Source organism: Mobula birostris, chromosome 13, assembly GCF_030028105.1.
Source record: "Mobula birostris isolate sMobBir1 chromosome 13, sMobBir1.hap1, whole genome shotgun sequence".
NCBI classification, from domain to species: Eukaryota; Metazoa; Chordata; class Chondrichthyes; order Myliobatiformes; family Myliobatidae; genus Mobula; species Mobula birostris.
Window position 1 is genome coordinate 68,563,954 of NC_092382.1, and position 23,178 is coordinate 68,587,131.

The 23,178-nt window shown below is 46.1% G+C and overlaps 1 protein-coding gene across 1 annotated transcript in view; it reads right to left on the bottom strand.

Moving 5' to 3' along the window:
- Positions 1-6,120: 6,120 nt before the first annotated feature.
- The window catches only part of LOC140207982 (uncharacterized), a 52,017-nt gene continuing 34,959 nt past the window's right edge, over positions 6,121-23,178 (bottom strand). The window contains 8 exon segments of the mRNA XM_072276514.1: positions 6,121-6,467; positions 6,798-7,022; positions 8,932-9,162; positions 9,543-9,792; positions 16,435-16,514; positions 21,074-21,153; positions 21,313-21,623; positions 21,626-21,722. Of these exon segments, the coding sequence (XP_072132615.1) occupies positions 6,121-6,467; positions 6,798-7,022; positions 8,932-9,162; positions 9,543-9,792; positions 16,435-16,514; positions 21,074-21,153; positions 21,313-21,623; positions 21,626-21,722 (1,621 nt within the window).

Sequence of the window (23,178 nt, forward strand, 5' to 3'; positions counted from 1 at the left end):
GTCACAGGCCCCCACTCAGAGAAGCAATTCTCTACCACCACTCTTTGGCTTCTTCCATTGAGCCAATGTCTAATCCAATTTACCACCTCTCCATGTATACCTAGCGACTGAATTTTCCTAACTAACCTCCCATGCAGGACCTTGTCAAAGGTCTTACTGAAATCCATGTAGACAATATCCACTGCCTTCCCTTCATCCACTTTCCTGGTAACCTCCTCGAAAAACTCCAATAGATTGGTCAAACATGACCTACCACGCACAAAGCCATGTTGACTCTCCCTAATAAGCCCCTGTCTATCCAAATGCTTGTAGGTTCTGTCACTTAGTACTCCCTCCAATAATTTACCTACTACCGACGTTAAACTCACCGGCCTATAATTTCCCGGATTACTTTTCCATCCATTTTTAAACAACGGAACAACATGAGCCACTCTCCAATCCTCCGGCACCTCACCCGTAGACAGCAACATTTTAAATATTTCTGCCAGGGTCCCCGCAATTTCAACACTAGTCTCCTTCAAGGTCCGAGGGAACACCCTGTCAGGTCCCGGAGATTTATCCAGTTTAATTTTCCTCAGGAGAGCAAACACCTCCTCCTTTTCAATCTGTACAATTTCCGTGATCTCACTACTTGATTCCCTCAATTCCATAGACTTCATGCCAGTTTCCTTAGTAAATACAGACGCAAAAAAACTATTTAAAATCTCCCCCATTTCCTTTGGTTCCGCACGTAGCCGACCACTCTGATCTTCAAGAGGACCAATTGTATCCCTTACAATCCTTTTGCTCTTAATATACCTGTGAAAGCTCTTTGGATTATCCTTCACTTGGACTGCCAAGGCAACCTCATGTCTTCTTTTAGCCCTCCTGATTACTTTCTTGAGTATTTTCTTGCACTTCTTATACTCCTCAAGCACCTGATTTACTCCCTGTTTCCTATACATTTCATTTAACTCCTCTTCTTCATCAGAGTTGCAATATCCCTTGAGAACCAAGGTTCCTTATTCCTATTCAATTTGCCTTTAATCCTGACAGGAACATACAAACTCTGCACTCTCAAAATTTCCCCTTTGAAGGCTTCCCACCTACCAATCACACCTTTGCCAGAGAACAACCTGTCCCAATCCAAGCTTTTTAGATCCTTTCTCATTTCTTCAAATTTGGCCTTCTTCCAGTTCAGAACCTCAACCCTGGGACCAGATCTATCCTTGTCTATGATCAAAATAAAACTAATGAAACATTTTTGATATTATTTCAGTATTTTTGCGGATTAATTTACAACCTCATCGTATTATTGCAATTTTTTGTACTACCAGTGATGGACTCTAGTCATTTATCCCCTTCAGCTTGTCGTTTGATTGCATTTGTTACATTAATATCCAGAAGATCCGTTTTTTTCAATGGAAAGATTCTAATCCCCCTACTACTTTTCAATGGTTTTCCCCTAACTATAACATGTTTAAATTTGTAAAAAAAATAGGAGTGGTACTATCGATCCTCGGTTAAATCTGAAAACAAAAGAACTGGAGGCTATTTATTCAACATCTTCATATGATGTAAGCTTACCTTTTCCAAATCTTTTTAAATAACTTTTTGTTTGTGTATAGCAAAACGGAGTTAATGACAAATAATGATTTTAACCGATGAAATATGGCAGCGCACTCTTTTTTTTTCAGTGTAGGGGGTAAAAACTTGTTTGAATTTTTTTTTCATGTTCAGTTATTAAGAGATTGGGAGGTTTAAATTAAACATGTTACTCGGAGTCTGTGTCTGTATACGTTAACCGTTATCAATGTAATCCCGATCTATTTGTATTATTATCATTGTTATGTTTATCAATTTGAAAGTCAATATAAAAGATTGAAACAGAAAGAAAGGAGGTAGAAACCTTCAGAGAAAGGATTACTGAGTTACAGTATCAGAGAGGTACGGGTTTGATGCATGTGAAACAGTTTCAGTTGAAGTGTGAGAAATTACTTGAAGAAAATAAAAGTAAACTGGATATCAGTGATGCGTCACCAGCAGTCTGATCGTTCCGTTTACTGTATGTTGAAGTGATGGGTCACTTTGAAGGAGGAAGTCCTGCCAGTGATCTATCTCACGTTCGAGAAGTGTAATGAAATTAATTGCTAATCTTCACGCTCGATGGTGAAACTTTGCTTTCATTCACGAAATACCTGAATCTATAGCATCTTGTTTGCGCGAATTCACAGTAAGCTGTCCAGTTCAGGAAACTGTCAATATGACCAATTGGAGATGAAGGGAATTCCCCAGCTGACGTCATTAGGATTAATGCAAAGGTTTTTTTTCAGCATAACATGGACATGCAAACGCTGATGGAAAGTGCTGGTACTGCAGGGGTACAATATATGCAATCTAAACGGAGAGCAGAAGCTCTAAACATAGAGACAGGACACAAAAATAATACTTCCTGTCGATATTGGTCAGAAAATCGGTCTTTACAGTTGTAGTGCTCACTAAAAGAAAGAGGAAATTCTGCCGCTGTTCTCCATAAATAATTATTGGTATTCTCATGTCCGTAAAAATAGAACAAATTCCCAGGGCTGAGAGAGATCTTATCCCGTGGCGTGTGTGGTAGTCTGGGTGGAAATTTCTAAAGACATGGAGAATCACAGCACAGAAACAGGCCACTCGGCTCGTGTAGTCATGCTGAACTATTCTGCCGAGTCCCATTGACCCGCACCATGACCATAGCCCTGCACTCCATTCCCAAACTCCTGTTGCATCTGTACTTGTCCAAACTTCTGTTGCATGTGTAGCCGACTAGGCTTGCCCGCACGTTCGTCTAGGGAAATCAGCTTTCGGCCCCGCCAAAATAGAGCATTCAAACTTGGGTGGATGTTGTGTTCGTACCCCAGTTCAAACTCACAACGCAATTTCAGACAGTACGCAATAACCGAGTCAATGATTACACTTTATAACTCTTATTTTGTTTTGTGGTTAGTACAGAAACAAAATATAAATGACAAAAGCGCCACTCTTATTAAAGTTAACATTTCGTGCACACAATTCGTTGGAGCTCACGCCTCTGGGGTCCCTCCTTTAACGACCTCCGCCGAAACACCGCCATTCTCCGGATGCTGAATTCCCATATTCTCCGTCTGCTGAACACCGAACGCTCCCCGCACTCGTTCTTCCTGTTTCCTCGCCTCGACCGAAAGCCCGCGAACAAACTCGGTTCCCAGACATACAAGACAGAATAACATGACTCCCATTGGTTAGTTTCCCGTTATCTGTAAGTATAACCCAAACATCGCAGCTACAGAGAAAGCAGTACATCAGCAGTTAGCATTACAAGGAAGCCACTACAGCAGTCTTAGCAGCTAACATTACTGAGAACCCCACACATGTTGTAATCAATCCTCCGCTCGTTACTCCCGAAGCCAGCCTGTTCCACTCTCACCACCCGCATGTTCCCCTTAAGAATTTCACCTTGCACCCTTAACCTCTGACCATTAGTCCCACCAAGCCTCAGTGGGAAAGAACATGCTTACAATTACCTTATCCAACCCCTAAAAATCTCTATGAACTCATTCAATTTCATTGCTATCTTTCCTTCCGAAAGGTGACCAGGACTGCACACAATACGCCTAATCGGCCTCACTGACGTCTTATTCAACTCCAACATAACATCTCATCTCCGATATTCAATACCTTGACCTATAAAGGTCAATGTACCAAAAGTTCTCTTTACCACCCTGTCGACCTGCGATGACACCTTCGAGAGATTATGGATCTTTATTCCCGGATCACTCTGTTCCACCACACTCTTCAGTGCCCCAACATTAAACATGTAAGCCTCTCAGAGTGCAACAGCTCGCAGTTACCTGCATGAAATTCCATCTACCACTTTTCAGCCCAATTTTCCGGCTGATCCAAAGACGGTAAGTGACTCTAACAGATTTTCGGGAAGTCTGATAAATTTAGAACTCACGCCAATGACATTAAATCTGTGATAAGTCTGAAGGAACGAGCCGTTCCAGAGTTTTAAGTCTACAGATCCCCATAGGTAAAACACCAAAGAATGTGCGCTGTATTTCCCCCGCGTTTCTTTACCCAGACCGGGTTGAGAACAGAACGGCTTGCTGGATGCAACAGATTCCCGGAGCCAGTGAACGATGAATCCCCAGCCCAACATTTCCATCTAAACTGGAATGCATGCTTCCTTTAATTACACGAGACACGGCGCACAAGAACAGAGACATGATATTGCTGTACATTGTTCTACTCAATACACTGTGTAATCATTGGAGTTTCATGGAACAAAACGCCAGACATAGTTCCACTGTATCTCGGTACACGTGAGAGGACTAATCCGAAACCAGCACGAAACCGATAAACCGGATAGGTTTGTGACTGCTGTAGCGAAACACCCTGAGGCTGAGAGGATCGCGATTATCGGCAGACGATAACCAGTTTGTAATGTATCCCACGCAAGGAGGCGTCAGCAGCCAGGCACCATAGCTGGTTCTGAAGTACAGCGAACACAGAGAATATCGGATCGCTTTGTTCCTCACCGGGTGAGTTGCTGAAGATCTGAAACCGATTGCGTGAGCGCCCGGCGGCGGCAGACAGTCTGACAGATCAGAAGGATCTGGGTGAGCATTTGGATAGAAGGGGCATGAAAGTTTCGCCATCCAGTTGCAGTCAGGGAGAATACCTTTCCCGGAAATGACGTGCCGCCGTTTCGTACTCTGTGAACTTGCGAACCTGTGATATCCAGGTAGCCGCTCACTTCTCACTGTGGTCCGGACAAGGGAACTCTATGTGAGCGGCCTGATCTGTCCACGGACTGTGACTGCCCCATGGTGGGGAGACTGATTCAGATATGATCTCCAGGTGGATGATATTGGAATCGGTTTAATATTGTCACATGTACTGAGATGCTGTGAAATTCCAGTCCTGTGTACAGTTCAAATCATTGTATAGAGCCGTGAAGTAGAATAAACAGAACAAGGTCAAACAGTTACAATTCTGAATAAAATGTAACAACTACAGATACACTGAATAACAAGGAGACAAAAAAGGAGGAAAATCACAACGGAATAAACTGGGAGGTGAAGAAACAATATTATCGTACTCGGGATCATTTCAACAATATTTTATCAGCAGAGCAGAAGACCTGCCCGAGCCTGTAGTTATGTGTTTGCTGTACTCTGTAGCTTTACTCGCGAGTTCCTGATCTTTCCAGAAAACAGTTCCTTGGTCAGCTCTCCTTCCTCTCTGCTCAGAGAGACACATTCAGTGATACAGTTTCGGTCTAATCCGGCCTCTGTGATGGCGGCAACCCGTAGAGTTTCGCTCTCTTCAACCAGCCGCGTTCGATAAAACCTGATAGCGGTCGTGCTCTAAAAAATATCGTTAATTTTGTCACCACACAGTACTGTAAAAACGAACAATGTAGCTGGGAAAGACAGACAAAGCTGGAAGATCTGTACCAACAACTGTCCTTTTGCCCAGGCCTTGCAATAGCCCTGTCGGGAGAGACTGCAATTGAAATGCAAATCCCTCGACATGTCTGTCCTCGGATGCCGCTGCGGCCAAGGTAAAACTAAAAAAAATCGAGAGCAACTGCACCCCACATTGCGGATTGGCATTCGCATTTCCTCAACACTAACATCGATTTTTCAAACTTCTCTTAACATTGTGATTGCATGATGTTTCTGGAATGCTAGAATTTATCAGAGCGATACCCGGGACAAGAGCTAATTACCTGTATGACCTGCGAGCTGGGTGAACCGGACCGTTCGCAGTCACTGTTAAACGGGAGAGGTATCGGGAACACAGGAGAGGTTTCACGCTGGAGCGGAGCAGGGCGGCTGGAACGGGCGAACAGTGGGACTTTGACGTCAGAACTGTGGGTCACAATGATGGCGCTGGTCTACACTAACAAATATAGGTCGTTCCACTGGGGAAGAGAGGGGAGATATAAACTGGTGAATGCAGGAAAAACGATTAAAATGATCTTCAGTGAGCCAGTGCGAGGAATCATGCTGGCGAGGAATGAAATGAAGAAGGAGAACGCCTGGATCCATTGGTGTAGAGATTGCCTGCAATGGGTGGTGAATTATTTGGGCCAGGCAGGGAAACATCACTAACTCATGACGTCCTTGCAGCAATGAGAGCGAAGGGATGGTTTATCGCGTCCTTCAGTTGTTCCCTGAACTTGGTCTGCGTGACGGCGTAAAGAGCCGTGTTTGTGCAGCAGCTCAGAAGCTGCAGCATCGAGCCCAGTCCTCGCAGAGAATCAGCAGGAAGCGTCACGGTAGATAAAGCAGACAGTCGGTTCCAAGCAGAATACACAGTGAACGGTGCCCACAGCAGGACGAAATTGCCAGAGATGATCAGCAGTAAAATAAGTGATTTCCTGCGGCTCTCCATCTCCGGGTCCCTGGCACTCTGTCCCTTGTCAGCACGCCGGAGTCTCCTGCGCCCTCTGCTGGTGACTAAAACGTACCGGATGGTTAATGCATTCGTCAGGAGGACCAGCAGGAATGGGATTACAGGAGTGAGAAGGTAATTAAATAAGTCAATTGACATTGCGACAAATAAAGGCACATAACCTGCGGTATCTACACAAATAAATGGAGCGATCAGCGCTGCATAATACCCCGAGAGTCGAAAATACCAGTAAATGTTCCTTTAACAGCTGATCGCAGTCACTGTCCCCAGAATCACAGCCGCAGTTTTCCCGGTGCAATATTTTGTTTTCAGCTTCTGGCAACAAATGGCCACAAACCGGTCAAATGTGAAAGTGACGGTGAACCAGACCGAACAATCGGTGGCGGCGTAAAGCAGGACGGCGTGGATTTGACACACTGGTGTGTCCGCAGCCCAGATGAGAAGTTCAATTGGCACGTAAATATTCGGAATCTTGTTCAATATCAGGTCCAGGACAACAACCATAAGATCTGCCGCTACCATGGCAACTAGGTAGCGAGTGACAACTCTGGAGAGACCGCACTTTCCTCTGGACAAGATTAAAATCGTCACCAGGTTCACTGCAAGAAGCATAAATCACAATCAGTGGAGACACACCCGGAAGCGTTTTCTATTATCATACAATTTATCGGATTTGTTCTCTGTGTCTCGTCACATGAGTGAATAAATGCTTCTCAGGTAGTCTATCAAGAAAACCAATTATTAGAATCAAATCGTAATTGAAATCAGTGAAAAATGAACCGCAATATTTTCGGGCCGATGTCACACAAGAAACATCAGTGAATAACACAGATAACGATCACTGGTAATTGGTAACTTTGCATATGTTGAGGGGAAAGAGGGAAATGGAACTTCAAAAACGAAATCTACAGAAACTTAAATTCTATTAGATAAATTTCCTCAACAGTGACCGTTTAGATCAAGGGCAGGCTCCCTCCCCTGATCATTATACGCTACTCTGCAAGAGTCTTTGGCAAACATATATATTGTTAGGTAGACTAAGCGTTTTGCACAATACCGTATTGTCAACGTAGAGCGGAGAAGCAGGTTGCAAATATGGCAGAAGAAAACGATGTTGAAAATTATTGTCAATTACAGAATGTCTCCCCGGTGCTTCCCGCTCCCTCCCCTCTCCCTCCCACTTTTCCCAACTACGATTCCCTCACCCTGACCCCTTCCCACTCTCAGTCGACAACCGACACCCATATCAGAATCAGATTGAACGTCACCATCTTAAGTCAAGAGATCAGTTCCTTTTTGTGCGGCAGCAGTACAGTGGAATACACACAATTACTACGGTACGGAGGAAAGGTCTCGGGCATCCTCGCTGTATATAAAATACTGTCACTGGTCATCCTGTCAGCAGTAGTTCCGATGAATTCACTCAATGTGCGAGTAATTCCGAGCAGCGGAATCCATCCAAGTTTCACACGACCCATTAACCGATTTGAATCCGCTGACCTGAAGCTCGGAGAAGCTGGTCGACTCTCTGACACGTTCAGCGGGAGACCAGGTTTTGGTGCAGCCGATGCTATGTTCACAAGCCGTAAGTTAACTGGGCAAATGATATTCCTTTGTTTTTTTTTTTCCTCCACGGTTCTTTATCCCCTTCAGATACTCCTGCCCTTAGTAAAGATATTTTCCTCTATTCCTTTGCATTTTATTTCATTCGTGGTAAAAATAAAATGCTTCCCCGCAATAAAGACCCTCTTTTATCCCCAAAGCAATGCGTCGCTGTCAGAATTTCATGGCCTGTTCGTAATCTTTCAGTGCGCAGATTTTTTTTGTTTAGTTTCTGTCGCTTCAGAACAGCGACCGAGTTGACAGTCAAATGTAAACGCTGACGGTAATAAGATGATCACTTGAGGACGTTTTTGAATTTCAATAGGAGAATAGAATCGATTTTGTTCCAGGACTACTCTAAATTACTGAGATCACAGTCAATTTTCGCGGGTCAAAAATTCAAAAATAAAAGACACAGAAAGGACAGTGGCATTTTATAATTGTTGAGTTCCAATCGTAGAATCAAATCCGATACTGATATCGATTGGAGGTGGATCGTCAGAGGAGAGCGAATGATTGTGAGGATACTTTAACGATAAAATAGTAAAAATGAGATCTCTTTCCTTTTTTTTGAGTAAAATGCCAATGTAATTCAAGGAAGAATTCTGAACTTCGAACGGTATTGCAGAATTCAGTCCATACAAACAACTACATTTTCTGCTGCACAATGTTATTCAGATGAATATTGTTTGAAATGACTGGAGAATATTAGAGGTGGGAATATTTACCATATTGTAACTCCTTACAAGAGAAGACAGATAATGAGCAGTTTCTCTTTATCATCATTATAACCCACTTCGGCGAAAGCCTCAGAGTGACATTTGAAAAGCGAATGAAGGATTGTTTTAAATCACGTGAATTAACACAGGAAAGGGCAGAGGTGAAACAATTCAGACATTTGCTGACAAATTCCGATAATGCGGAGATGGAGCTGCAGCGGGACGAATGCCAGTGGTGAACCGTCCGGAAAGGACCACGGATTCCCTGGACAGCCCGAGAGTTTTACAATAGACAGTCGGTTCTGGGAGAAGTAGGAAGGCGGGATGTTCTGTTCGATGCCGTGGCAGGCAAGTACGAAGCTTGGCGGCGCTGGGTGCGCAGTAACGTTGGCGGGTAGTTGATAGTCAGACGGATTGTCTGCGGGAATAATCCACATTCGGAAGTCAGATTAAATTCCGTTGCAAACACAAGGAGTTTGAAGCAACTTGATTCAAAAGTCGATATTTTCGAGCGGGCGATCGAGCGACGGATTGGAAGCAACGCATCCAGAGGCAAACTATCAGAACCTCGTTCATGAACTGATGTGAGCAACGATTGAACGGGGTTTACCAATTGGATCCTTGGCCATTACACCCGCACCATTACAAGAGCCACAGTAAACAGCATCGTTGCAGAATTTGAACCTTTGGAGATTTCTTACCTGGAGTGTGCGACAGTAGCAATAATTTCAAATGGGTGATAAACATTAGAAAGCAGTTAAACATTGTTGTATAGTTGAGCTTTGAAGAGACACTCACCGGGAAGAGCAATGATAGCGAGACCAGGGTAGTAAATCACTTGAATGACTTTTAATGCGTGCGCGATTCGAAGATCTAAGGTCATCCATTCATACTTCGCAAAGACATATTCTGCAGCCCAGAAGACATTCTTAGGATTTTCTGCCACATTCCACGCTGCTGTTCCCGGACTCTGGCCCATTACGGAACGAACAAACCTTCCTTCCGCCGAGTGTGCTCTCCCTGTCCCGCTGTGTGGATCAGCGAACCGCTGTGAGTGCCGGAGTGGCTGATCATTGAGAACTCAGTGATTCCGATGCTTATTAATAGGAGAGAGGAACTCCCTTCTGACGCTTGAACCCTCCGTGGAACTGACGATATTGGCATTAATGAAATGACAGATGCAGTTAACTCTTTTTGCATTACAGCTGAGCAGCAGGTGTGGGGAGGTGTTGTCAAATAATTTCGAGCATTAAAGTTTTATATATTCATAATTTGCTTCAACGCTTTTCAGCAGATTTAGCAAAAAATGAGGCAAAGTACATTTCGAAGATGAGTAAAATCTGTAGTTTCTCTTATTAATCACATTTAAAAAGTAAATGATATTTGTTTCAAAAGATTACTTTAGAATAGTATGATTGTAAAGTAGAATGACTTGAGTATTTGGCTTAGAGAGAGAGAGAGAGAGAGAGGAATGAGAGAGAGAGGGGGGGAGAGAGACTGAGAGAGAGGAGAAGAGAGAGGAATGAGAGAGAGAGAGAGAGAGAGAGAGAGAGAGAAGGGGGAGAGAGAGAAGAATGTGTGTGTGAGAGAGAGAGAGAGAGAGAGGGGAGGAGAGAGAGGAATGAGCGAGAGAGAGAGGGGGAGAGAGAGACTGAGAGAGAGGAGAAGAGAGAGAAATGAGAGAGAGAGAAGTGGGAGAGAGAGAAGAATGAGAGAGAGAGAGAGAGAGAGAGAGAGAGAGAGAGAGAGAGAGAGAGAGGGAGGGAGGGAGACAGAGTTTTAAATTGCAAAATTTGTTGCATTGAGACAGTTCCACTCTTTTGACCTCAGAAGTCTGTGTCCAGTGGTACAAACAACCATCACAAACTGACCTCTTTCTTGTTTCCAGTGAAGAACCGTGAGGTCATCTGTGCCTTGACAGGTCCTTCGCTCTCACAGAATCTTACAGAATCGAAACCAGGTTTATTATCACGGCATGTGTGGTGAAATGCGTTAACTTAGCAGCAGCGGTTCAATGCGATACATGTAATAGAATAAAACAATAAGTAAATCAATTTCAGTATATGTGACATGTAGGAATCGGATGGCAGAGGGGGCGAAGCTGGTCCTGAATCGCTAACTGTGAGTCTTCAGGCTTCTGTATGGTAACAATGAGAAAAGACCATGCCCGGGGTGCCGGGGGCCTTAATAATGGACGCTGAGCCTCTCCTTGGAGATGTCCTGGGTAGTTAGTAGGCTGGTACCCAGGATGGAGCTGCCTAAATTTACGACTGTATGCAGATTCTTTCGGTCCTGTGCAGTAGAAACCCCCCACAACCCCCAACCCTCCATATCAGACAGTGATACAGCCTGTCAGAATGCTCGCCCATCTATAGAAGTTTTTGAGTGTATTTGTTGACATACCAAATCTCTTCAAACTAAAGTATATTCACTGTCTTGCCTTCTTTATAGCTGCATCGATATGTTGGGACCAGGTTAGGTCCTCAGAGATCTTGTCACGCAGGAACTTGGAACTGCCCACTCTCTCCACTTCTGATCTCTCTATGAGGATCGGTACCTGATCCCTTGTCTTGCCCTTCCTGAAGTTCACAATCATCCCTTCTGTCTTACTGACGTTGAATGCAATGTTGTTGCTGAGACACCACTCCACTAGCTGGTATATCTCGTTCCTGTGCGCCCTCTCGTCTCCATATCATATTCTACCAACAATGGTTGTATCATCAGTAAATTTATAGATGGTATATGAGCTATGTCTAACCGCACAGTCATGGGTGTACAGAGAGTACAGCAGTGAGCAAAGCACACAGTGATGGGTGTACAGAGAGTAGAGCAGTGGGCAAAGCACACAGCCCTGAGGTGCACCAGTGTCGATCGTCAGCGTGGAGGAGATATTATCAACAATCCGCACAGATTGTGGTCTTCCAGTTAGGAAGTCGAGGATCCAATTGCAGAGGGAGTCACAAAGGCCCAGGTTCCGTAACTTCTCAATCAGGATTGCGGAATGGTGTGTTAAATGCTGAGCTATTGTCATCAAACGGCATCCTGCATAGGTATTTGTATTATCCAGGTGGTCTAAAGCCATATGACGAGTCATTAAGATTGCTTCTGCCGTTAACCTGTTGTGGCGATAGGCAAATTGCACTGGGTCCGGGTGCTTGCTGCGGCAGGAGTTTTCCCTAGTCATGACCAGCCTCTCAAAGCATTTCATCACTGCCGATGTGAGTGCTACCGGGCGATAGTCATTAAGGCAGCTCACATCAATCTTCTTAGCCATTGGTATAACTGTTGCCTTTTTCTGAAGCAGTGGGAAATTCTGCCCGTAGCAGTGAGAGGTTGAAAATGTCCAGCCAGTTGGTTGGTACATTAAGCAATCTTAATGACTCGTCATATGGTTTCAGAGTCTTTCCAGGAATTTTATCGAGCCTTTCGTCTTGCGAGGATTCACACACTTTAAAAACAGCCTAACATCGACCTCTGGGACAAAGATCAGAGCGTCACCGCGTTCAGCAGGGGTCTGCACAGCTGTAGTTATACTCCCGCATAGCTGGGTATATCTGGTAGTGAAGCACCGCTGCCATTCATGCTATTGGGTTTTGCTTTATAGGGAGTAATGTCTTGCAAACCCTGCCAGAGTTGTCGTACATCCGATGCCGCCTCCAACCTCGTTGGAAATTGTAGCTTCGCCCTCCACAAATCATACCTGGTTTTCTGATACAGACCAGATCGCCAGATTTAAATGCCGCAGATCTAGTCTTCAGCAGACGACGTATCCTCGGGTTCATCCACGACCTCTGGTTTGGGAATGTACAGTAATTCTTTGTAGATACACACTCATCCACACAGTGTTAATAAAGTTGGTAACAACTGCACTATACACGTCCAGATTCGAAGATGAATTCCTGAATGCAGTTCAGTCCACCGATTCAAAGCAGACCTGTAGGCGCTCCTGTGCTTCCCTTGACCGTACCTTCTTGGTCCTCACTGCTGGTGCTGCAGTCTTCGGGCTCTGCTGTACTCAGGGAGCAGAAGTACAGCCAGGTGATCAGACTTCCCGAAGTGAGGGCGTGGAATAGCACGGGTGGCATTCTTGATGATGGTGTGACAGTGTTTTAGTGTGTTGTTTCCTCTGCTATTGCAAGTAATCTGTTGATAGTAATTGCTTAGTGTTTTTTTTTTCATACTGGACTGGTTAACGTTCCCCAAAACGCCGGTGAAGACGTTAGAGTGCGCTGCTTCGTGCATGTTGATCCCATTGTTCCTTCCTTATGCCACCGAATGCAGGGTTCACAAATTTTAGGTTTTTGACTGAAATGTATGTTTTCTCTCTTCTCTCTAAGTTCGTCAAGTATTATTTTTGCTATTATTACTATTTATTATTATTATTAATAATATAACTATTACTACCCGTATGCCTATCTTGAAATCCACACGTATTATCACTATTACTTCCTGCTTAGGACTGGATGTCCTGGTGTGCTATCCCACGACTTATGGAGTGCCCTACCGATAATACTGGATCGGTCGTCATGTTGTTGTTGGACTCGGACTCTGAAACATGACGAGGATTGTATTTATATTAATGTATGGCACCTTTTATGAGTTTGCCTTTTAAAGCAAGATTTTGGTGAATGAAGCTGGCCGCGTGATTGTGTCTGTGTAAGTAACCAGATGACGAGCTCCCGCGTGGGAGGTTGGTCACGAAGGTTCAGTCGCTCGGCATTCACGATGACGTAGTAACTAGGATAAGACACCGGCTTTGTGGCAGAAGCCAGAGACTGGAGGTAGATTACTGCAGCTCTGACTGGAGACCTGTGTCTCCTACAGTCCCTCAGGGATCAGTGCTGGACACATTTTTGTTTCTCGTCTATATCAACCATCTGAATGATAATGTTGTTTACTGGATATTTGCGGATGACAGTATGATTGGAGCTGTAGTGGACAGCGAGGATCTGCACCAGCTGGAAAAATGAGCTGAAAGATATCTGATGGAATTTAGAGCAGAGAAGTGCGTGGTGTTTCCCTCCGGTAGAAATAACCGGGGAGATTGAACGGTTCAGCACTGGGGAATGCGATAGAAGAAAGGGAGCTGGGAGCTGGGAGTGCAAGTCCATAACTTATTGAAAGTGGCGTCACAGGTAGTTTCTACTGTAGAGATACTTCCTTCATTTTCATCTTTGTGCTTCAGTTAATTTCAGTTTCGTGTACTTCTTATCACAATAGTATATATTCGTTGGAGTTGTTAGTCATGTTTCCGTTACTGAAAGTATATCCTTAGAAGTTTTATCTGATTGTTCTCTAAAGTATTTATGTCATATTCTGTTCATCTTTCTTTGCTCGTTGGAGTTAATGAAAGTGGGTTTGAGTGTACATGGTGCTTTCTAAAATTCCACATTTCAGTCCTTAATTTCTTTTGTAAGTTTTCGAGATCGGTTTCAGACCAAGATATTATGCGATGCATGTGTTACACACATCAATATGTATTATTTTGTTTTTCTCGGCTGAAACTGATAAAACTAGAAGTACGGCCACACTCATTTCTCAATTGCTCATAACTTTCCGACTATTCTAATCGTGTTTAGTATTGTGCTTTTCTGGAGATTACTGACATACTGCTGTGTGAGGATTGTGATGGGTGAGGGGTATGGGGAAAATGGAGGAGGTGAGGCGTGTGGACAGAGGAGAGAAGAGGCTGAGGGAATTACACACACTCAGACAGGGAGTGAGAAGTTCTATTCTCTCTGACCCAAACACAGTAACCGAGGTAGCACAAGGGGAGGCGTCTGTTGTCGCACCGTTCGCCAGTTCCTCCTATTCCCGAGTTACGATGCGAGTTTCTGCTTCTCTGAATGGAACCTTTCAGGTGTCGCTGTTCCGTCCACATCTCGTCTCCGATTGACACTGATCCTGACATTTACTGTCTTTCTCTGTCTCTATCCCTCTCTCTCTCTTTAACTGTCGCCCTCTTGTTTACTCTTACTCTCTGACTCTCTCTCTCTGTCTCTCTCTCTCTCTCTCTCTTTCTCATTCACTTGATCTGTGTGTGTGTGTCTCTCTCTCTCTCTCTCACTCTCTCGGTTTTACTCATTGCTCTCTTGGACTTACTCTCTTACTCTCTCCCTTGGGTTTACTTTCTGTTTTTTTTTTCTGTCTCTCTCCCATATGTGTCTGTCTGTCTGACTGTCCCTCTCTTTTTTCTGACTTCCTGTAACTCTTTCTCTATAACAATCCTTCTCTCTCTCCTCGCATTTCCTCCTGTGGGAGAGTCTGTGCTTTGGGATTGAGAGAAAGGGACTGCAGCATCATGGAGAAAGGGAGCGGGGGGGGGGGTGAGAGAGAGAGAGAGAGAGAGAGAGAGAGAGAGAGAGAGAGAGAGAGAGAGTCATTTACCCCCAACACACTTCTCACACTCAACGTCACCGTTGAGGTCATTGGGGCTGTGGGGGGGGGGGCGGGGGGAAGAGAGGGAAACGGCAGAGGAGAAACGAGAGAGAGAGAGAAGGAAGAGAAAGAGCTCTGGGGTAGAGAGTCTCGACAGGGACAGAGAGTCTGAGGCAGACAGACGGGGAAGAGGAGAGAGTGAAGGAGGAGTCGAGAGGAAGAAAACCCTGCCTAATTACCATCAGCATACATATTTCATTGATTCTGTTATGGTTATTATTTTTTGTTGTGTTTTTTGTGTATGCCTGCAAGGACATGACATGTTCGGCACAGCTTTGTGGGCCGAAGGGGCTGTATTGTGCTGTAGGTTTTCTATATTCTGTGTTTCTAAAATGGATCAGAGCTCTATATGGTGACATATATGTACATACATACACGAGGAATTCTGCAGATGCTGGAAATTCAAGCAACACACATAAAAGTTGCTGGTGAACGCAGCAGGCCAGGCAGCATCTCTAGGAAAAGGTGCAGCCACGAAGGGTCTCGGCCTGAAACGTCGACTGCACCTCTTCCTAGCGATGCTGCCTGGCCTGCTGCATTCACCAGCAACTTTGATGTGTGTGGCTATGTACATACATAATCAATTTGCTTTTAACTTTGAAAGAGACCGTTGGACAGAGGGAATCTGAACAGAGAGAGAGAGAATCTGGGAGGGCGGAGCGAGAACGACTTGGGAGCGAGGAGAGTGCGAGAGACCAAGTTGGGAGATAGACCCAAGAGTAGAGGGAGATAAATCGTAGATGAGAGAGCAGCCGGGGTGAGGGAGAGATTTGGGATGAGACCGGTGATATAGAGATGGGGTGACGGGGCGTGGGGGAGGGTAGAGAGACTGGGGGCCTAGAGAGTAAAAGAGGATAGGAAGAGACGGGTAGGAGCAAGAGAGCGGGAGCGGTAGAGAGAGAGAGAGAGAGAGAGAGAGAGAGAGAAAGAGAGAGAGAGGGAGAGAGAGGGAGAAAATAAATAAAGGATAGTGAGAGGGGCTGGATGACAGGGTGGAGGACAGAGAGGTGGGGGAAGAGACGGAGAGGGAAAAGAGGACAGAGGGGGAAGGGAGGTGAGTCAAGGAGAGAGAGGCTGAGGCAGTGGGTAATAGATGCCGCAGAGGCGATGATGGTTTTACTCATCTAGTCTCCTCTGCGCACCTTTTCTTTCTCCCATCCCCCTCCAATCTGATCTCTCCCTCTAACCCCGCCCCCTGCTAACCAGTCCGCACCGACAGACCTCGCCTCCATCTTCTCCAGCAAGCCCGCACCCACTCCTGCCTCTGACGGGCCTCAGTGACGACACGTTCTCCACTGCACGGGGCTGCCTGACGGACTAGTGCCGGGCGACCTGCGGAGGGTAGGGAAAAAAAAAAACAGGGCGGTATTTTGGAGATGGGAAGGGTTGGTAACGGTGCCAAACTCTGCCCGTAGCTACATTCCGCCCCACGGGTACCCCTCAGCGTTCCAGCTCCCTTGATACAAGTTGCCCTGTCCCATCCTCGGCATCCTGTCACTCCTGAAGCATTATGCTCTCTGGTACATCGCTCTCTCCTCTATCACCGCCCATTTCACCCTGGCCGGCGGCCATCTTGCGATGGTTACCATTGAGATCTGCTCTCCAAGCATCATAGAATGAGGCACATCCTTTTCTTCACCTATTACTCACTTCCCTCCCTGTTTCTTCAATCTCAACTCCTCATCACTCCTCTCCTTACCCTCGGTACCCGCTCTCCTGATTCTCCATTTACCCTTCTGTCGACAGCCATTTTGTGACAGTGTGTGACCCTCCCTTCCATTTCCTCCACTACGAAGTGTGTCACTCCCTCACACTCACCATCTTGTCAACCCCTTTCCCATCGTATCACTCGCAAACCCCTTCCCTCCTTACCCTCGCTTTCCTCTCCCCACCACCTCGACGCTCTGCATGTTATGCTGGTTGGCTGCCATTTTACGATGCCGGTATTCGGTTCTCCTCATCGCGCTGTTTCTCCCTGTTACACAGTAAGTCGCTCACCCCATCACTCCGGACAGCCTCCTCTCTCTGTCCCCTTGCCCTTTCTCCTGCCATCCACCACATCCTGGGTGGTGAACATTTTCTGATGGGAAATTTCCCTCCCCCAGCCGATCCCTTCCCTCCGTCATTGAGTGAGTCGCTCCCTTCTCCGTCCTATCAGCGTCCCAAAACCCTACATCTCCCTTTACCCTCCTCCCCCAAACCCTCATGTACATATATGTGTGAATATCTGAGATATATACAATAGTTTATTCAATGACAAAATTATTAGAATTAAAACATATATACAATTCCCTATACTATATAAAACACAACTTAAAATACTGTTATTACAATGAATTACACATTCAAATCCAGTGATTGTGCCCATGGGCGCCGCATGTTCCTTCGCCATCGATTCTGTGTGCGACAGTGGCCATTGTAAGTCAGTGTATCAGTCCATCCCTGGCGGCCACATTAACCAGTGATTCGCCCATTTTAAATCAGCGCTTTCCTCCCTGTCTTGTACTCACTTCTACCAAGCCGTCACTGTCTTCCCAGCAGACATTACAAGTGAAGCGTTGGCAATCTGAAGTCAACGTGTCCTTCACTGCTTCTCTGCCGATCACTTTAACCAGGGCGTCGCTCCCTCCTGGGTGCTCATTTCAACCCGGCGGAACGGGGTCTCCTTCAGTCACCACATCTCTCCCTTTTTCTCATCAAAATTAACGATGGTGACATTTTCAATTGGCGTCTCAACCCCCCTCCCCCCACCCTCCCGGCGCTCACTTTAAACATGGTATCACTAACCCTAACTGCCCGGTCAGACATTTTAAACGAAGCAGCGTCATTTTATGTCAGAGCAATAGATTATTTAACATCGACCCATTACCGCCTCTCTTTTCTCAAGGTGTCACCGTCTCCATTTTGGCCATTTTACCCGATGCGTCTCTCCCGCCCTGTTAGCCATTGTGACAAAGGCATCAGGGACTATTTCAGTTCTGGCCGTCACTCCCTCTAACTTGTCAGTGTGTTACTCCCTGCCTGGTGACGATGTTATGTTGGCGCCTCACTCTCTCCCTGGTGATAATTTTATATTATGGCTTTAATCCCGAATCTTATTTTCAGTCAGCACATAACTCCCTCCCTGGTGATCATGTTCAATCTGTGCGTCATCCCCACTCTGTCGGTCATTTTAACTCTGCCTGTCACTCCCAATCTCTTGTCAACCAATCCATCCCTGCCGGCCATGAAATCAAGGTGACCGCGGCCATCTTAACTCCGCCCATCGCCCCCTCGCGACGGCCATTTTAATTCAGCCCATCACTTTCTCCCTGGAGGCCATTTTCAGTCAACCTCCCTGGTGACCATTCTAAATCCTTCTGTCGTTCCCTCCCTAGTCATCATTTTCAATCAGAGCCCCTCGCAGGACAGACACTCTCGACCACCATCCAATCGATTGTGCACGCTGTTTACCAGAAATAATAAATATATCGGAAACAGTGCAGTCCGTTCCTACATGCTCATCTCCAGATCCTGTGCGCTATTACTCCAAGCTCCGTGGAGAGAGGAGGATACAGAGACTAGGAAACGTGTGCGATGCAATTCCTGGTATCGATACAGAGACCCGAAGCCGTGCGCGGTAATCCTCTCGGTGTGGAACCGTACCCTGTATAACTTCCGGAGTGCTATGTGGACACCGAGAACCGGGAGCAATGTATCTGCTGGAAAGCATAAACCGCTATTGGCCGCCGCCCACCATCCTCAGGAAGGCATGTCGAAGTTCCTGAAGTCCGATCACATCCACCTTCTGCGCCAGCAGCCCCGTCAAAGTCGTCAACACCCACACGTCACTCCACTTACCTTGTGACTAATAAACCTATCGGTGTTCTAGTCAAATTCCGGAAACGCAGCCCTGAGTTCTGTAAAACACGGATTTCGGGCGTCCCGGCAATTTCCAGGATCCCAGTCCGGTTAGACATGAACTGGAAGGAGTCACTTCGGGAGGCGGATGGTGGGAGTGAATGGGAAGCGGGCGTACGGTTGGAGAGAACAGGAAAGGGTGGGGTCCATTGGAAGTTCGGACGATGGGGGTGACTGGGAAGCTGTGCGGACAGTTGGCGTGAATGAGAAGGGGAGGGGTCCATTGGGAATTGGGACGGTGGCAGTAACTGGGAAAGGGTAACGTCTATTTGGAGTGCGGGCTGAGATTGTGAATGCAAGGAGCGGGACCTCTGTGGGCGTAAATCAATCTAAGTGAATGGGAAGGGATGGGATCCCATTGGAATTTCGGGCGATTGGAGCAAATGGAAGGAGTGCGTCCCGTTAAAAATGCGGATGATTGGAGTGAATTAGGAGGGGTGGCGATTGATTGGGAGCGCGGCCCGTGTGAGTGGATGGGAAGGAGCGGCTTCCCGTTAGGGGTGCAGACGATGGGAGAAGACGGCGAGGGGTAGGGTCTCGTATTTGCAAAATTGTCCTCATCTTTGATTTCATCCTGGGCTACTTCTCGATCCTAGAAATCAAATGTGATTGCGACAGTCCCAAGTTGAACGCAATGAGAGTCTCCTCTGTAAACTCTTTCAACTCGAGATCTTAGCTGATACAGCTCACACTGCAGAGACCTTTCCTCCGTGTCTGTCCCAGGAGTGCGTGATGGGACGATGCGGACAGCTTCACTCTGTGCCTGACCAGAGAGTGTGTGGTGGGACGGTGCATAGGGAGCTTCGCTCTGTGCTTGATCCGGGAAGTGTGTGATAGAACGGTGTGGAGTGAGATTCACTGTGTGCCTGACCCCGGGAGTGTGTGGAGGGTGCTTCTCTCTGTGTCTGACCCCTGGAGTGTATGATGGGACGCGGTGGAAGGAGATTCACTGTGTGTCTGACCCCGGGAGTGTGTGATGGGACGGGGTGGAGGGAGCTTCTCTCCGTACTTCAGGCCAGTATTCCATCCCCCACCCCTTTTGTACTCGGGACCTCAGTAGATTCACGTCTGATATTATAATCGATTTGAACTGTTTGCGGGGGCCAGGGGTGTGTGCGGGGGCGGGGTCAGTTAGCCGCGGTGGGGATTGGATGGAGATGAGATCCTGGGCCCCAGACTCTGCAAGTCCGATATCCCTCAGCCTGGAGCTGAGACGCTGCTGTGTCAGTATGAGGAGTTCCGACCCACTTTTGCAGTGCACAGAGTGCGTAGGGCAGCAGAAACCTCAAATGAGACTTAAGTCCGAAACCAAGGCAGGAAGTTAAAGAGGTTTATTGATTTAATTATGACAAAATATAAATTAAATTAGACAATTTGTGAGCTGATGGCGTGCATGAATAAACAAATAAATAAACTACTCCCGATTCACTCGGAGTCACACACAATTAACTGATCAGTGACAAAGCGAGACAATTTGAATAATCAGTCCAGTTTCTCACCGTCACACTGCATCGGGACACCGATGATTATACAATCACGCTTCAGGGCCGTGTGTTAAGTAACTGCAGATCTAGCGTCTCTGCCGAGGTGTTTCCCTGTCTAACATCACTATATCAGCCAGTCTACCGAATGCACCATCCGCAGCAAAGGGAGAAAAATGATTCTCTCCCCCGATAATCCCACCCCAGGCCATGGGTGTCGAAGACTGAGCCCCAGCCCCCGGGTTCTCTTTGCCTGTGTAATTCCACGTGATCCACTTGGAGGAGCTCTAGAACCCCGTCACCCAGAGGTAGCAGCGTTGCTGAACGTGTGGTGAAATAACGTCACCGCGACATGGTCACAGAGCGTTGGACCGGAGCCTGTTCCGTTACAACCGTTCGGAATTAAACCTGGAGAGCAGTGGTTTAAGGGGAGGGCGAGGAACCGACCAAAATGTCCCCATCCCTCGGGCGGGGATACTCACACATTCAACTGTTCGTACACTCACTGACTCGCTGACAATCCGGGTCTGGATTCCTGCAGAGATCTCAGTTCCTTTTTCCCGGTCTCACTGAACCGATTCCCCGTCAGCCTGAAATAGATGGAAGAATAAAGATGAAATAAAGATTACACAACAGTGTCAGCAATACGGGACTGCGGTTAATATTTAAACAGCAGTCCCAGACAAACATCACCAGAAAACGGCGAATTTGATAAATTTAAAACATTGAACATCAATACAAACACTCACTGGATCCACTCCAGACTCGGGAGGGTCAGTATGAGGCGGTGGAGAGCGGGGACGGATACGTCTGTGAGTGAGTTTGATCCCAGGCTCAGCTCCGTCAGTGATCGGTTTGTACTGACAGCGGAGGCGAGATCCTCGACACCAGAATCTGTGAGACCGACTCTCTCCAGCCTGGAGATGAGACAGGGTGAGAGTGAAGGACACAGAGAGACAGGAGACAGTGCAAATCCCTAGTGTTTAACAGTAACACAATTACACATCACATTAATGTTCAGTGTCAGACACCCAGTGACTATAAACACCATCTCCCACAGTCTGATACTTACTGCAGTTTCTGTATTTTACACTCGGGGTTCCTCAGAGCCGCAAACACCAGTTTCACTCCTGAATCTCCCAGCTCATTCCCCCCAAGTCTAAACACAAACAGACAAATGGATGAACAAAGTGATTCAAACCGTGGTTCTGAGGATAATTCAGGAAACATTAAACCCTTCAGTGAATCACAGATGGGAGTTCCCATCACTGTCAATGTCCCTCACTGTCCAGCTCCAGCGTGTTCACCAAATATCAGTAATTTAGTCTGTCGACTTGACCCTGTAAACTGCACGTATTCCTTCTCATTCCACGATGGTTAGAAAAACGTTCCTGAGGTGAGAGGGTCGGAAGGGCAGGTTTGAAGGTTGGGAGAACGTCCCACAGTGAGGAGGAGTTGTGGTTGGGAAAATGTCCATGGGAAGTACTGGAAGAGAAACCCCCAGGAGGAAGGGGGATGGGGAAGAGAATTCACATAGTAGGAAGAGGGATGGGGCGGACAGATCCACAGGAAGAGGAAGGATGGGGTAGAGAGATCCGACAGGAGGAAGGGTGACAGGAAAGAGAGATCCCACAGGAGGAAGGTGGGGGGGCGAAATAGAGATACGAAAGGAGAATGGGGATCGGGAAGAGAGATCCCACAGGAACAAAGGGGGATAGGGAGGAGAGTTCCCCACAGGAGGAAAGGATGCGGAATTAGTTCGCATGTGAGGGGAAGGCCTAAGTTAGGGCCGATAATCGGGAGAGGACAAAACCAATATGGGGGCTGGGTAGTGAGCACAGTCCCGCAGGTGGTATGATATGATGGCGATAGTTGCACACGGGGAAGGGCAGAGTAGGACAATCTCACAATGGTATTTCTTTTCTTCTCACTCGGACTGCGGACGGTTTCTTTATTAATATAATTTCATTGAGTTTTCGAAATGATTACATAGAATGATAATATATGCCCTCCCCGATCCCCTTAACCCTTCTCCCCGATATATACCCCTACCTGAAAAAAAAGAAAAAGAAAGAAGAAAGAAGAATTGCCTGGATATCGGAAGGTTTCCACAAGCCCCATGGGATTCAAAATAAATTTAGTATACTTATTAATTTCCCTAAAGGACCAACATCTTTATCATCGGAGCAACTAAATATGCCATCCTATTTTTTGTAAATATGGGCGCCAAATATTCAAAAATGTATCATATTTATCTCTTAAACTATGTAATCTTTTTCGAGTGGCATACAACTAGAAATTTCATTATTCCAACGATCCATACTTAAATACGAATCCGATTTCCAAGTAACTGCTACTGCCAATGCAATTTTTATAATTTTTTTCCTGTTATTTATTCAGTTTAAGTTTCGGTTTTATCCCTTCAATATCACCTAATAGAAATAATATAGCGTTATGTGGAAGTTGACTTCCAGTAATTTGTTCCAATAAGACTCTTAAATTTATCCAAAAATGTTGAATTATGGAACAAGACCGAATAGAATGTAAGAAAGTACCAATTTCTTGATCACACCGAAAACATTGATCAGATAAGTTTGAATTTAATCTATTTATTT